The sequence below is a fragment of the Pezoporus flaviventris genome, unplaced genomic scaffold, assembly GCF_033815535.1.
Source record: "Pezoporus flaviventris isolate CSIRO_AGI_PZ_B2104156 unplaced genomic scaffold, CSIRO_AGI_Pfla_v1 ptg000029l, whole genome shotgun sequence".
Lineage (NCBI taxonomy): Eukaryota > Metazoa > Chordata > Aves > Psittaciformes > Psittacidae > Pezoporus > Pezoporus flaviventris.
In genome coordinates this window covers 7,176,984-7,193,304 of record NW_026892577.1, presented here as the reverse complement: position 1 = coordinate 7,193,304, position 16,321 = coordinate 7,176,984, and the positions used below count along the sequence as shown (strand labels likewise).

At 38.1% G+C, this 16,321-nt stretch overlaps 1 protein-coding gene across 6 annotated transcripts in view; it reads left to right on the top strand.

The window, feature by feature from the left end:
• RBM20 (RNA binding motif protein 20) overlaps positions 1 to 16,321 on the top strand; it is a 112,031-nt gene that overhangs the window by 30,945 nt on the left and 64,765 nt on the right. Inside the window, exon 1 of one of the 6 annotated variants that reach the window (XM_061458780.1) lies at positions 2,657 to 2,685. The exons of the other annotated variants lie outside the window; for them this stretch is intronic. Coding sequence (XP_061314764.1) covers positions 2,672 to 2,685 — 14 coding nt within the window. The 5' untranslated portion in view covers positions 2,657 to 2,671. Of the gene's footprint in view, positions 1 to 2,656; positions 2,686 to 16,321 lie in introns of those variants that run through there. 6 annotated transcript variants of the gene reach the window in all.

Below are 16,321 nucleotides of genomic sequence, written 5' to 3'. Positions count from 1 at the left end.
ATAGAAACTTGAGAAATTTGTGAAGATATTTTGAGTTTCATTTTGATACATTGGGACAGCTTTTAACATTCCATTGCTGTTTAAAGTGGTGCTGCCAGTGGGAAAGTCAGTTCATTGAAATACAGTGTCTGAAAAGATTTTCTTCGTCTTATGCTTTTTGTGAATGTACAGTCACCTTCTCATTTTAAGAGAAAGAAGTTATCTGTAAGCTGTCTGTCTAGAAGTGCATTCTGTTTCCACTTTATGGCTGAAATACTCCCATGTCACTTTTCAGTTGCAGTGGTACAAGACCATTTTAACAGTAATAAGTTAAAAAATGATACAAGTGAGATTTTTTTGCAAATACTCCTTTAAAATTCTTAATTTTAAACTGTTCCTGCTGTCCGTCTGTCAGTCGGCTGTGATTAACGTTTTTCTTTCTACCTCAGCCCCCAATTTCTAATTAATCCCAATTAGGCAATTTTTGTTCACGCGTAGTGTGGTACCATATTTTGTTGTTGTTTCCTAGGAGCTGTGTTTATCTGAACCAGCAATGTCAGATTTTAACATCTGTAGGAAAGCTACAGAGCAAACCATAAACCACTTCAGCATAAATCACTTCTTCTAGACTTTAAATGTCAGGTTGTGCGTATTCAATTACGCTTTTTCTGTTTGAAGGTGGAGGTTTTATGAAGCAGCCGCATGGCACGGTCTGGTCAGTCTTTTGTTCCACTTAGAGAAAAAAGAATAATTTTGGCAGGAATTGTAGAGCAAGGATATCAAACTGTGTTGCTAATTTCACCCCACTGAGAATAGATAAGCTCATAACCATGCAGGCATCTTGTTCTGTGCAGAGACTCTTTGGGGTCAGTTCGGGGAGTGTGGTGGAACACCCCAGTGTGGATGGGACAAGCAAAATGAATAATCACTGCAGCGATTCAATGAGTCAACAGTAACGTTTTGTGCCACATCAGACAATTTTACTGTAATTAAATATTTCCTAGTTAGATACGTTAAACAAAAGTTGTCTCACATTTGTTTATGTTACAGCTCATTCTTGCTCAGCGTATCAGTGCAGTTCTGCTCTCAAAGATGATTGCAAAAATGCCCCATTGTTGTGCTTATTCTCTAGATAATTTGAGCACAGAAACATAAATCATTAGCTCAAGAAGCTATTACTTTCCAAGAGATACTGGCTAATTCTTACTTTAAATTGTTTCACGTTCTTGTATATATATGTTGTGCAGAAGGAAAAGACATGGTTTTGTCTGTATTCTATTAGGAAGATTTTATAATTGAGAAAACTGTCTTCCAAAAAGCAGGAGTTAATTTTTCTGGCAGAGGAAGTCCGTTTGGGGCTAGAATCCCAGATTGGATTGGCAGATCAAATTCTTTATCGCTTCTAAACTAAACATTTATAATGTGAAAGCTATTTAGAGATGTCTGAATCTCCATGGTGCTATTTTGAATGATTTTTCAGAGCACATATAGGAAAAACCTTGAAATTTTTCTTACGTACGGTGATTTTTGCATATTTTCTTTATCGCACTGGAAGTAGCTACTTTGTTTAATTATGTGACTACAAATCTTTTAAATAAGAAGCAGTGCACATTCAGGTACAAATTTTAGGGATTAATGCTAATTTCATTTGGTTTAGTAGGGATATTTGTCTTGTTCTGTACACTGATACTTTATCAAATGAGAACAGTCAAGTACTACCCAATAATAACTGTCCTTTCGCTTACTATATACAGATGATTTCCCCCCTTGACTGAAATTTCTGTTCTCTCTGCAACTGTTCAAATCCCACTCTACCTGAAGGTCTTGAAAGTCAAATACTAATTATTTCCTAAAGCTTTCTTTTAAATATCAAGGCTATTGGTAAAGTTTTCTTTTAGTAAAAATGTTGAGTGAAATGCAAATGGAAGATTATTTTCTTGTACAACATTAAAAATCACTTTTCCGTACTTCTTATAGTGAAAATACCTTCATGCAACAATGTGACTTAGTCGTGATGCAGAATTCCTAAGCTATTACAACTTTGAGAGGTGTTTTTAAAACTTGGTTTCTGATCTTGGATTTTGAAAACACAGAAATTCACGTTATTTTATAGTTCTGAAAGAATCTCTCAGCTCTCAGTTTATGGTGTCTAGAATGTCCTGGTTTTAAATAGAAGCAGATTTTCCTTTAAAGAAAAAAAAAAAGCTTTGTTCTGCTGATTTGCAAAGGAGCCTGTGTGTCTCGGCTAGAACACGCACCCCATTTTTATTAATTTCTAATATCTCAGAAACTGGTTTATTTAATGTTGTCAGAAAGTTATAAAATTGTGCAGTGGAGAAAGTGTGAGTCCGATACCTGCCCATTCGTAATAGATCAAATGAGTTGATTAATAACGTCTAGTGGAACCTGGCAGATGATGCTGTCTATGCGTGTACGTGATCATTAATCTACGTACTGTAACGTAACATTAACTTAACAGGCTGTCGTGGCCTTAAGTTCTTTTTCAAGCACCCTGTTCCCTTTCAAAAGATAAACCTTCCATAGGCCACTGCTTATCTGCGTGGCTTCCGTGGTGGCTGAGATTCCAGTGGGCAACGTGTGCAGTTGAACCTTGCTCGCTTATGTGCTAAGCAAGAACATGGGGAATTACTGAACTTTTTTCTGTAAGAGGAAGAGCTCAAAAGCAAAGATAATGAATCAAAAAAGGTAGTGTATCCATTTAACTTGATGATACCCATTTGTTTTAATGACTTAGAATAATATTTAATAGTTAATGCTATTTTTTTCCTAGGTCCATGAAAAGGAAGACAGCATAGGGTCTCTTACTGCTTTGTGTGCCTATGCGATCTTTTTGTTTGAAGCATTTGTGCCTCCAATGTGTAGTATCATTGTGTGGAGTAGCAAAGGCAGATGAAGGTCTGTGTTTTAAATCTTACTGTGAATGGGGTGGTGGTGTTTGGGGCGTTTGTGAAGAAGACAACTACTTCTATTGAAAGCATAATGCACAGACACAAGAGAAGGGTCTTCAAGGGTAGCAGTTGTTTTTCTTAATTGATGCTGTTGCCATTGACAAACACACTTTGCCTCAATCACAGTTCAGAGCTGTTCCCAAATGAGTTACAGCAGATACGGCTGGCGTTATATGTGAAGAGCTTAATGTGGTTTGCAAAAACAACTAACAATGAGATAACCGTGGAAATGTTCTCTGCTGCTTTCAGATGCAGACAGTCTATTTTTGACCTGGAGACCTATATCAAGCTCTGGATTTTGTCAGGTCAGGGGTTGGGCATCAAAGACCTTATCTCTTTTTTTCCTATTTTGACAACATACCCTTATCCTTCCAGGGTCCTGCGGTGACTGCTTGATAGTGCTGGTATTTGAATCGCCTAGATAGGGGAAGTCATGAACCTTTTCTATTTTTAAAGATACTAGTTTCTAGCAAGGCTTAGTGAGCCGCAGGGGTGCAGGATGAAACTGGGGGAGAAACCTGCTACTGAGCCCAGGGGCCATAGAAAAGTACGTTGCCTTCAACAGTGCTTTGTTAAATAGGGCTGTGTTATAAGTATAAACTAGTGTTACATAAGCAAAAGCAATTTGGAAGTATTAAATATGTTATTGTGCGCTTCAGTTATTCAATTGTTTTTGTTTAATAGTTGCGAAAAGTGCATTTTTTTGGTGCATTTGGGGAATTTTCAATTAAATATTTTGCTTGTTTGTTTTTAAGGAGCACCACAGCAATTGCATAGTGTTAAGGAAAAGCTATTTTTTGTGCTTTCTAAAAGATTTACTGTTTGATAAGCATATTATGTTAGATAAACTCAATTATATACCTTCATAAAGGTAAGGAATTGAAGGAATCTTCAAAATAGCAAATAGAAGGAACATTAAATTCTGTGAAAACCATTAGAACACATAGAGTGCTTGGTCCATGTTGGAGTCTGGTAGTAGCCAGATTGATTCACATTATGTTAAATGGTTTTTTTTTTGTTTAACCATTTAGTATCTTGGCTTGACATCACTTTGCTGCCCCAAATTCTTGGACCCTGCAGTGTTGAAAAGCAGAGCAGTTTAAACTGCTTTTTAGTTACTGCTCAAAGTTACTTCTCTGATAATGAAGCATTACATAACTAAGAAACTAGCTGTTTTCATTGCCTTTATTTATGATGGGATTTAAAACTACAACAAAATACTGTAACCAAACTGTAGCTGTGAACATTTAAGAGATCTGAAGTTATAAATAAGGCACAGTTTTCTGGAAGAAATGATGAATTATCTACTCAAAAAATCTCGTAAGAGGTTGTGCATAACTTACCATTATAACAATATCATTATGGATAAATACTGGTGGTTTTGGCAAAATGATAGTTTCTTCTCTGTTGTCTGTCTTCTCTCATGTCATAACTCTACTGAAGGGGAAGGGGCAAGGAGAAAGAGAAGGAACAATTTACTCAGTATAGGCATTTAATTGATAAATGGTTCCTTGTCTAAAGACATATTTGTAAAATTTAAGCAGGAATTTGAAAGAGGAAGTGAAAATGTGTGAATTTCTGTGCTAACAAAAATGAATGCTCTTTCTTTTAGTCAGGTTGTATAAAAATGTGTTTATTAATAACCATTTAGTTGCCTCTGTCTCTTCAACTTAACCAGACCATGAAAAATGTATTGCAGGAAAATATTTTCCTTAGGGAAAATATGGAATTTTCTCTCTTCACAGCGGTTACTGAGAGTTTTTTGTGCCATTTGTTTGCATGCCTACCGACACGAACAATCGTTGTGTAATCGGCAATGGTGGTGAATTATACCTCAAAACAACATTCAGGTCGCAAATAATATGTATTTGAATTTGTGTTAGAGAAGCCTGTCGATAACTAGTATTTAACACCTGCATCTATATAATCTCATTAGGCAATGGATGCAAATCTCTGTATGAGGAGGAAATACTGCTTTGAACAAAGGAAAACTGAAATTCTTTCATCTTCTAGTATAAATTCTTAATCAGAGAGAGCATGGTCATCACAGTGACAGTTCACACAGTCCAGTAATCATTTGTAAGGTCTTCCCTGGACATCTTCACTGTGTTAACTGCTGTATGTCTAGATGTTTGTTATCTGCTATATTAGTCTCATGGGGTTTTGTGTGAACTGATTTAAAATGACTGGAAAGAGTTTTATGAAATCTGACTAACAATAATCTGACTCGGAATATTTCTGTGATGAATGGAAAGAAGTGCTATGTGTTGGTAATGAGTAAGATGAAAAAGTAGAAGAGCTAAACAGATATTCCTTGGTATCGTACTTCTTATTTCTATCAGAATAATTTCTCAGTTACAGTCTCAGGTGAAAAACAGGAATTAACTTACAGCACAGAATGAATCATAGTTTAATTATGCCAGTTTTTTCCTGCAGTGACAAAGATCTTCATATTCTTTCAGAAAATATTGACAGTGTATCATCCTTATTACTAATTTGATAAATTCTTTCTGTTGCAGTCATTCCCACAAGTGTCACTCCTGTGTTAAATACATGTGCTCATAGTTGTTGTGTTAACTAAAAAATCCAAAGTCACTCTTTGTCCTAGGAGTTCGTAATTCCAGCTACATAGACATGTTAAATTCTTCTATAAAAAATATAAATTTAGCTGGTCTGAAGAGGATCCTGTGGATTTTAAGTGTAGATTAATCCCCAGTTACTCCTAGAACTAGAGGGGTAGATACGGAAATGTTTACCTGTCAAAAAGTGTACAATCTGTTTTACAGTTAATTGTATGTGGTTTCTGGTTAGAGGTCTGTAGAGCTGCCATATGGAAGTGTTTGTCTTTTTTAGTTTCATTCACCTGTCTTGAAATTGTCACAAAAAAAGAAAGGGAAAAAGCTTACAGAGGAAAAAAAGAAAGAAAAAGAACTACAGTGCAGAATGAGCTACTTTGGTCCCAACCAGATCCACTCAATCTCTCCAGTTAGAGAGTTGGGATTTCTTCTTTAAGCCATTGATGTTCAAGGATTTAAAAAGCCAAAATGTTCTACCTGGTAGTAGAAATGGCTTAACATCTGCAACGTGTTGGTATTTCCTCTGCTAATATTTGTCATGGGGACTTTCTAAATTTCCCCAAATCCAGCTTGCAGGCTCTTCACATATCAAACAGGTAATACAGGTCATTGTATCAAACAGGTAATACAAGTCAATGCTGAACGTTATAGATTCCTTCAGTTGCATTTTGCTGTCCTTTCACTTGGAGTTTTCCAAACCAGTGACACGTATTTTTCTACTTGTGTTTTAGCTGGATTGAGAGCTATGGAAATTGCTTTTCAGCGGATTTTACTGCTGATCTTCAATATGGTTTGAGTATAACGTTTCTCAGTAAATGGAGCAGCAAAGAAAATCTGATAATCTCATTGCTGATGCAGTGTTGTATGTCCGAAGATTGGAGTTGCTAAACCACGAGCTAAACTCTTCAGCGCTGGCAGCGACCTGGTGTGTACAGCACTGAAAGCAAACCTATGAAAGAATTTAAGCTGCAAATTACTCATTTGCACAATATATCAGGAAGGAATTATCCTCCTTAAGAATAATTAGCTCTGGAGCAGTTCTTTACATGTATGTTTTTTACTCAGTGCCTATACATTACAGATATAAAACTAATCTATTGTTTTTAGAAATCCTTTTATACCAATAAATACATTCCATTTTAATATGCCCAAAGAGCAGCAGCGAGCATGAACTCTTCCAGGAACATGTGAATACATTTTCTATTCTTTTCTGTATCTTCATCATTTATCACAGTGAGTTTGTACCAAAAATTAATATTTTAGAGACTCCTGTTTGATGCTTTTTGAACTGCAGTTGCATGCAAAGTTGACAAAGGCATTGTTTTGGGGGTTTCTGTTTGTTATTCGTTGATCCTGCTGGAGCTTGAAAATTTCCTTTTTAGAATTAGCTCTTTTCTTCGCCTTTCCTTAAGGAAACATGCCAGGGAATCCTCCACATGCTTTCTGGCATCGAAGCAAACTAGATGCTAAAGTCTAGTGTTAACCTTTGTTAAACAGCCCAAAGAATGTATAAATACTGTATTTCTCAGTAAAATGACTGACGAAAGAATAGGAATCTTGGCTTTGCTGAGCAGGAAAATAATCTTATTGTGTTCAGTTGGTGATTTCAAGTACTGTGTTATGAATAACTGATGTGGAACAATTTGAAGCCCAAGCCTGATTAATTCTCATCGATGGGTGTTAAATCTTAGAGCTGTTACATTCATGGACATTTGTTCACATACATTTTGGGGCTTGAGAGAAAAAGCAAACCAAAAATAACCTTAAAATAAACCAACTGATGGACCTGTGGAGGTGCTGATAATCTTGGCCACTGTCATTGAAAAGTGCCTCCTAAAAAGCCCATGGAATTAGGGATTTTTTTCCTTCGTAGCACAACTGGGACACAGAAACCCCGTTTTCTGTAGCGAGAATGCTTGGACGCTCTCCAGTCGAGTGGGAACAAAGAGTTGTCTGTCAGGGTCCCAGGGAGCCCCCGCATCTGCTTTTTGAAACAGGATGTGGGGAAGGGTAGAAATCCTCTCCATCTGTGACACTAGCATGACTTTGAGAACACCTGGAATGACTATACCCGGTATTGGAAGCTTATCGCTGGAGCTGATTTCTGATAGATTAAATGCCTTTAGGGTCTGAGTTCCTGTGTTGTGTGAGAGCTTAGTGCTGGGGCAGATTTTCCACTGGAGGATCTGGACCCTAAAATCTGAACCCAGGACTCCTTTGGGAAAATGTACAATTAATTCAACAAATAAATTCTGGGCGATATTTGGTTTGTTTCACAAACAACAAAATAACAACAACAAAAAAAAACCTTTGAGTAGTTTTGGTGTATTTCACTATCCACTCAGAATTCTGTAAGCAAATGCATCAAATTTATGCCTTTATTTTTGTTAATTGCTTTTTGTTTAACTTGATTTCACTTGGGTGAATATCCAACAAGCACACAGCCAGGTTTGTTGAGGGAAATGCCTTCTGTGCTCAAGAGTCTTAAAAAAATACTTGTGCATTTTTAGTAGAGCCTGAACATGTTTCCTCTGATCTATATGCAGTGAAACCAGCCTGAGTACATCATGTCATCAGTCAGCTTTTAACAGAATGTAATTCGGCAGTTACTCAGATAATTGGCTAGCTAATAAAAAGAAATACTTGGGTGGACAGTTTGTGAAGGGAAAATTGTTTCTATTTTTCTTCATATTAATTATTTCTCTGTCTCCCTTTTCAGTTAAAGATGCTGTTGGTGAATGCTGTTGACAATTTCAAATGAGTAGTGAGTTTAAGTTGATCAAAGCTGTCTTAGGTTTCTGTATCACGTTGAAAAGATTTGTTGGGTTTCTACTGTTTGTTTCATTTGCAGTAAGGAAGCAATAACAGGTTACCATGTCCCGGCTCTAACACTTCCAGATTTCAGGAATAACAATAACAAATCTTGTCTGGGCAACTAATAAAAACTTTGCTTTCTATTTCAAAGATTGTTTGTTTAAATCAGTGGCATAATTAGCTGCATATTAATAAGTGTAGAATGACTATAAAAATAAAGAATCTGCTTCAGAATGGATGTTACAATATCGCTTAGAAAGCAGTGCTAATAAAAAATATTGTTACAGTCATCTTTATTTCTGGAATTTCAGAGTTTGCCGGAAAACTCTGAAATGTGGAAAGTTTGCCAACCGTATTTGTAGTAACGTGTTCTTGAAACTAGTAGGTGAGTAGATGACTGCGTTTTGTATTCACCCCTCATCATTTATGATAGCACATAATCTTAACAATTTGTCAACTTGTGTTTAATGCTTTTAATATTGGAAAAACCCCTGCATATTGAGAGGAAACTGAGCATGTTGTTTTGTTGTTATGGTAAATCCCCAATGTTAACGATGCTTATGGCTTTTTCGATCAGCTGAGATTTTGCTGTGTTTCTCAAGTACAAGACTGAATGATGTGCTCTGAGTTATAAAATCTGATTGTTTTGGAAGTCATCTTCAGTTACTAAGGATGAATGTTTAATTTAATCTCTTGTATATATATAGTCTTAAAAGAAAATCTTAAAATTACCACAAACTACGCTAAAGTTGGTGACGTGCTTCGTAACAGAGAAGTCTGAGGGATACTGAAATTATAGCACTGGGCATATCTACTTCATAAGTTCGAATAAAGGCAACGATAGGTTTGTTTGAAAGATTGCTCTTAAATTTAAAGAATAGAGGATATTTTAAATGAGGAAAACTTCTGAAATTGGGAGGAAAATTCTGGCAACAGAGCGTTTGTGTTAATCTGGCTCAAAGTTTGCCTTCGCTCTTACTTCTGAGAGTCTTAACGCTGTGTAATCCCCCATAACCTAAAACCGGGAATACGCTGCTTGTTCTGTGAAATAATGTATCAGCTAGCAAGGAAAAAAGGAAAGAAAAAAGAAAGAGTAACAGTTATAACTAAAAAAACCCTGTATATAACAGGTTTTTCTAAGTATGTGGGAGAAAGTCTCCTAGTTGCTGTAACTTTTAGAATAATGCTACATTCCTGACACTGCTGACAATCTCTTCAGCAGTAGTATTGGTGTTTCTGTATTGGTGTTCTGAGAGGTTTGAGTTGCTGCGACACTGTTGGCTTGTAGGAAAAAAAGGACAGTGAAGATCCCCTCAATGCTGGTTCTTACACTAAAAACATCTTCTTTAAAAGCCTTCTTTCTGTGTGAATGCTCTAAAAGTAAATCACTTTTTAAAAATAGTAACACCTGGCTTAAATTGATGCTTTTTAAATCCTTTTCAGTCAAATATTTTCAAAGTCATTTTAACGTGTATTTCTGTATGTTTCTGAGAGGTACGGTCTAACAAAAGTACAGCAAAGACGAGGGACCACTGGATGGTGGTAAGGATAAAACAATCTCTTGAACAAGGCATTTAGTCAATATGTGCAAGCAGTTGAAGTGTTAAATAATTGCTGTTCCTTTGAAGTGAGTATATTCAGATTAATGCTGGCAATGAAGTAAATTTTCTTGTAATTGCCGCTGAGCTCAGCAGCGTCCTGTGCTGTCCAGGGAAGGAATGCAAAGGCATTTTGATGTTATAATTAAATGTCAGGACTGCAACGGTTGAACAATATGAGCATTTCATGTCAGTCAGACAGTTCTTTGGTGTGTTTTGCATTAGATTTTGGGGGGGTTCTGTAAAAGGTGTATTACATAAAGATCATTAATTACCGTTAATCCAGATATCATAATTCAGAAGCCACTTAATGATTCTGTTTAACTATACAGTGTTTTTAATGTTGCATTTTAAAATTGTAAGGGATAGAAACATTTTCTTTTGCATGCGTTTAAATACCATAGAATAAAATATCTTAGTTTTAATTTTCCTTCAGTTGTATAGCTGTACCTACCCCTTGTGGAGCCAGTTTTGTTCTTCTAGTTTAGGGAAAAGTGGCACACAAAACCACCGCAGTGTGTTACTTGTACCCTTTAAAATGGAATGGAAATACAGAGCAGTCGCATATATCATAAGTTTACTCTTGAAACACATACATCTCATATAATCTCTTCTTTCTTTATGTGGTTGTTTTTGGAGATGAATTTAGGAGGCTTGAACCAAGCTGGCTTTTTTTTAAAGGTAGAGTTTGTATTAGTTTTGATATTTATATCCAAACTTATTCTTAGTGCTTTGTTTTCAAGTACTTTTAAGGGACTTGCAAAACAAAAATACCTGGAAAATATCTGGTAAGTCCTGTAAGATCTGTTGAAGAGTAAGAACTGGAATATAAAGAGGATGAAATTACAGACAATGCAATAATCTACCATTCTACTGCAATAACTAATTAAAAATGTAATAGCTAAGTAAAAGCGTGAGGATGTTGACTTTCCCACAGTGTTTCGGGCAGGAACAGCCCGAACAGTCGGAACAGCAGGAGCAGTCAGTGCTAGGAAAGGAGTGAGCAATTGCACTAAACCTCTTGAATTACCCACCTGGCCACAGGCTGGGGACTTCATGCATGAGGACTCTGTGGTGGCTGCACCGATAGCCTCAGAGCCGGAGTTCTTGCCTTTGGTATCGCTAGGGCTTGGATTGCGCCGAGCTGAGAGATCCCTGTGTTGTTCCCGTAGGCGCTGTGCAGATCTAGCAGGAGTGGTCGCCTCTACCTCAAAGACTTTGTTAAGGATTAGAGGGCTTTAGCAAGGATTGTGTGGTTTTGTTGCTCCGAGCGTTGGAAAATGCAGTGGTGGATTACGCTTACAGTCTGGTTTGAAAGCTGAGCTACAAGAGGTTCCCATAATACTGTGAATTAAATAATGGGAGTTGAAGCACAACCGAGAAGATAATAAACATGGAGAGAGTGAGCAAGAAGAATAACATCAACAAGTGAACTGGGCACACAGACTAGTTCTGGGAATACTTGGGTTGCCTTGATAATAATAAACAATGTAAGAGTAATTTGCTAATATATATTTGGCTACTGGTAAGGCTTTACAATGTCTTACATCCTTTTTCATTTACATATTGATTAAAAATAGAACATGTTACTCTCTCTTATGTAAATGAACCAGGATATTCCTTAGGTGCAGTTTAAAAGATCAGTATTATCATTTCAACCATAGAAAACACAGGTGCAGAGAACATAAATAAGACTGCACATGCTTTAGCGATTCCATATCATGAAGTGCTTAATTACCCTTCTTTGCTTGTAATTGAATATAGCCAAACCGGGCTTGTGTTTATGAACAGCAATGGGTGATATTTCTTATGAGATTCCTTGATGAGGTTGCCATGTTATCTGACACTCTTGACAAAAAGTCATTTTATTACCTCCTAGCCTGTTAAGACCAGTAGACTTTTTCTTTCACAGCTTGATGACAGATGAGACTAGTGTGCTGCACATAGGAATCTTCTTTGTGCTAACATGTAAATGAATGAGTTTTATAGCAAGAGAGTTAAGAATGCTTGCTCTATGGGTTTCTTAAATGAGCATGAAGAGTATTGATCTGGGTCATTAATGGTAATAGTCAACTGTAAGGAAGAGGCACCTGCCTGGCTCCTTCATGGGGATAGGGAAAGGCTGTCTGTTCAGGCCGTGCTTTTAAGTGTAAACCCTGGTTGGAAGTCACTAAGTTTGGGTGGTTTTGGTGACTCCTGCACAGCAAACTGAGAGGTCTGATTTGGATACCCAGTTAATAAACCTCTGTGTCACAACTCCTGGTTATTGATCTTGGCAAAGGGAGACTGTGTTACTTTAACCTCTTGAAGGAGTCAACGTTCTTGGTTGTGTGGGAGCTACTTGGGTTTACTTTATCCATTCCTGGCTGTGTTGCTGCTGTTTGATACATCATTAGAAACCTGGTGGCCAGGCTGGTTGTGTTTCCCAGTAGACTGAGGACCTCTTTTCTTCATCTTTCTGGACAACCAGGATTTACGTGTGGGTTTCAGTGGCCTTCTCAAGATGCTGAAATAGCCATATTTTTGTCTGACTTTACCCATCTTGGCCAGTTGCAATTGAAAGTTCTCCATAACTCGTGTAAAAGTGTTAGAGAGAAAGGAAATATGAAAGAGGGATGAAACCCCTGCTGAAACAACTGGACTTCTGAAGTCAGTGTTAGAATTGCAGTCAGTTTGCTTATGAGTAATGAAGAGTGTCATTTGAGAAGTAACCCACCCAAAACCTGAGCTGCCATCCCAAACAGGAAGAGAAGCATCTCATTTGCTGGAAGTTCAATATGTGGAAGTAACTCATAGGCTTTTATTTACCTATTTCAATTTTGGGAGGCACAGGGTTTATTGAGGCTGGTGTTAGGCTGGAGAGAGGTTTGCAAAGAGGTCACCAAGCTGGTGGTGGAATTACTCTGCCATCACTCCAGTCAGTGGGTTTGTCACTTTGGGGCACTGGAGTGACAATGTGGCTGCTTGATCTCTTCCAGAAACCGTTGGACTCCAAGAATAAGTTTAAAGGTTGTATCATTTTATGTTGTATCATTTACATAACTTACCTATCAGTAACAGTTCCCATATAGTCAAATGCATGGGTGTCTATATATATTCCTGCTGAAAGGATCAGGTTCAAAGGATAAACTCTGACAGTGATGTGGACTCAGTTTGACCTTGTAAAAAGGTAAGTGCTTCCTCCTTGGTTGTGCTGCTTTTCATAAAGGAAACACAAGCACCTACATCAGCCAGTTCTTCTTCCCCTACACAGGCTATGCAGGGCTTCTTGTAAGAAAAGAGCAAATCTGATAATAGCCCTTGCCTTAAGCTTGTAACAACAATCTGGTTTGAGTTTTATTTGTAAGCATTTTCTGTTTTGAAAGACTTGACTCACAATCAGGATAAACAGCTGGAATAACAAGGATTTGGGTCACTGTTCATAGCAGTGTCCCTAAGTGTGGCTTTTCACTAGGCTTCATGCCGTATTAATCACAAAGTCTGAGAGCAGTGGTGGGATCTGTCTCCTCGCTGTCATTCCCTGCAGCCTGTGCGCAGGATGTATCAGCACAATGCCCCTGGCAGATGGAAGAGTTGCAGTAAATACGCACGGTTATGGTTTAAGTGAAAAAGCTGTGGGAAAGGAAATACATGAATCCATTGCGGCTGTTTGTTCTTTCAAGTAAGCCTCTGTAATAAATTGCAAGTTTTCCCTGGACTTACCCTTTGTATTTCTAAATTCCTTTCTCGGGTAGGGGAGGGAACAGAAATGGAAATGAAGCATAAAAAATACAAAAATACAGAAGCAACTGAAAATTGAATTAGGTCCTGCATGTGGAAAGATATCCTCTTCCCTACAGTCTCTTCATGAACACACTTCAGGAAATTCTGGTCTAGCAGACCATAAGATGCACATTATGCATACAAGTGCATCATTTGTTTAGGGGATGGTGTAGAGGGGATGTTTAGGAAGGGCTTTAAAGCCGCAAGGAAATGAATCCCTGAATCTGGGAAGAACTAAACTTGGTGAATGATTGAGTACAGGCTCGGTCTTTGTAAGTGTATTGAACATTTTGTCTTCTAACTCTAAGGGGTTTAAATACTTTCTTCTTACACAATCATGTGTGATCCTCTTTCTTTGATTTTTGCAGTTTTAAGAACATTTGGTACCAATGGCCAAAAAGGAGAGAGTGCTGGATGTTTTACAAACCTTTTTTTTTTATTTTATTTTAATTTAAAATTGTTAGACTAATTTGTAAATCCTTTTGTTTCTCAGGTGCCCGATTTTAGTTGTTCCGTAGGCCATCATTTGGTTGTGTTTCCAGTTGTTAAAATTTTTCTATCTAGCAGGACCAGGCATCCTAAGAAGGCATTTTCCTGTGCCATACAGATGCAGAGAAAAAGCATGTGTTTTTTCTCTTCCGTTTCACCTTCTCCCTTAGTTGTAAATCACCTTTTAGGTGCTTGAAAACTTTATTCTTTACTTTTAAAGATCCTATGCCCCCTGCTCAATGTGGCAGCAATGCAGGATGCCTGCTGTGTCTCCATAGGGTTACAAGAGAGGGATTTAAGCTCCTGCTCTCTGCGGATGCTCCAGCTGCTGTTGCGGTATGTGGCACAGCTCATTTGCCTGTTTGATGTTGTTGTGGGTGTTGCTGCAAGGGCTGGTAACAAGAGGCTGTGCAGTGAGGATACCGCTAGCAGGAGTCTAAGCTTCCTCTGTGGAAGCACTATTAAATTGGAATAAAATTCCTGCTCAAAGATGGAATGATGCTCAAAGAGCCTGCACACAAATCTGAGCTCAGAGGTGGGCACTGATCCCAGCCTAACATATCAGCAAGCTGTGCAATTGCTTTTGGTCCTTGCTGGGACAGATGAAGCTATGGCAGAGCTCTGTGTTGTTACATCTAGACCCATTTCTTGTGCTCACGCCAGTTTATTTTAAGCTAGCTTGAAATACCTCTATGCTGCACTGTAGTGGGTAGTGTATGCAAAGACATGTATTTCAGGATCAGTTGCAAACAACTCTTCTGTCACATGGAAACCTTACAGGGGAAAAAAAGATAAACAGAAGTAAATAGTGTGAAACTGTAACTAAACTGTTGCTGACTCTTAAATATTGGTCTCTTGCTTTCCAGAAATCTTGTGGAAGCTGGAAAGGCTCTAGGAAGGTGGGCAGCTAAGGACACTTGGCTGAATTAAGCCATGGCTTATGTGGGTTCAGTTGTGTCAGTAATTTCATATCCTCCTAAGAGCTCGTTGATCTTACAAGGGTTTGATGTGAACAAAGTCGGGGCAGAAGCTGATATAAAATATGTATTACACAGCCAAGTCATGCACGGCAAAATGGGTAAACCCACATGCATACGTCCTGCGGGTGCCTGTGTGTTGGTTCAGTGTTATTTTTGTCAGGTCTGTCATGCATATATGTATGATCAGGTTTGTTCACCTTCTGGTGGCTTTCCAACATGGAAAACTCATGGAAAATGGGCAAACGTTAAATTAATAAACTAACACTCAGAAAAACTGCAGCAAAGCTGATTTTTCTTTCTGTTTTTAATGTCACTGAAGTACACTGCAAGCAGAATAGCTTCAAGTTCAGCTCTCAAAGCAGTTTTTGTCCTTGGAGAAAACTCTCTTCCAGAGGAAAAGTGTGTGCTGGCTAGCGTTTGCTGTAATGCGGATGGGGCACCTAATTCCCTTGTGAAGGAGAAATTGTAGCCGTGTAAACAGGAGGAGATGCAGATGTTTTCCATGTTCAGATCCACTCCTCAGATAATGCTGCACTGTGCACCATGTGTGCACCGCGCCATGTGGAAACTGCAATTCTCAGAGGGGCTTGCTTTAAACATACACTGCAGCATTCCAGAGCTATGGCGGCATGGATGCCCATCGCAGCCCTTAGCCTTCATGCGTCATTTCTGGTGCTTGACCGGTGCCAAATACATAAGTATCTTAGGAATGAAGCCTTTACAGACTAACTTCCTCTGCTGCTTATTTTCTCATGTAGATTTTATTCCTTTTCTTGCGTGAGTTGCAGTTGTTTATTGCTACAGAAAAGGTGCAGTTTCTTGTTCACAACCGAGGGACTGCAGTCTGAAGTTTCATTAATGTTTGTGCAACTTTCTGTCCCCCCATTGCATTTTGAGGTGGAAAATGTGATTCTCTTCTCCTCCGCAAGCTGATGGGTTACTTTTTAAGTGTTTAATTTTTCTGTTGCTTGTTCAAGTGAGATACCTCAGATGTTTCAGCCCTAGCAGAGAAGGGGAGAAGCTTCCTCAACCTCAAGAATGTAAACTCCTGTTTCTTGAAAGACACAGCCTAATATTTTAGTGGGGCAGTAAACCATGATTCTGATCTCTTGTCTGGGTGCTTTGAGAGCAGTCTATCTAGTGGAAATACCTGC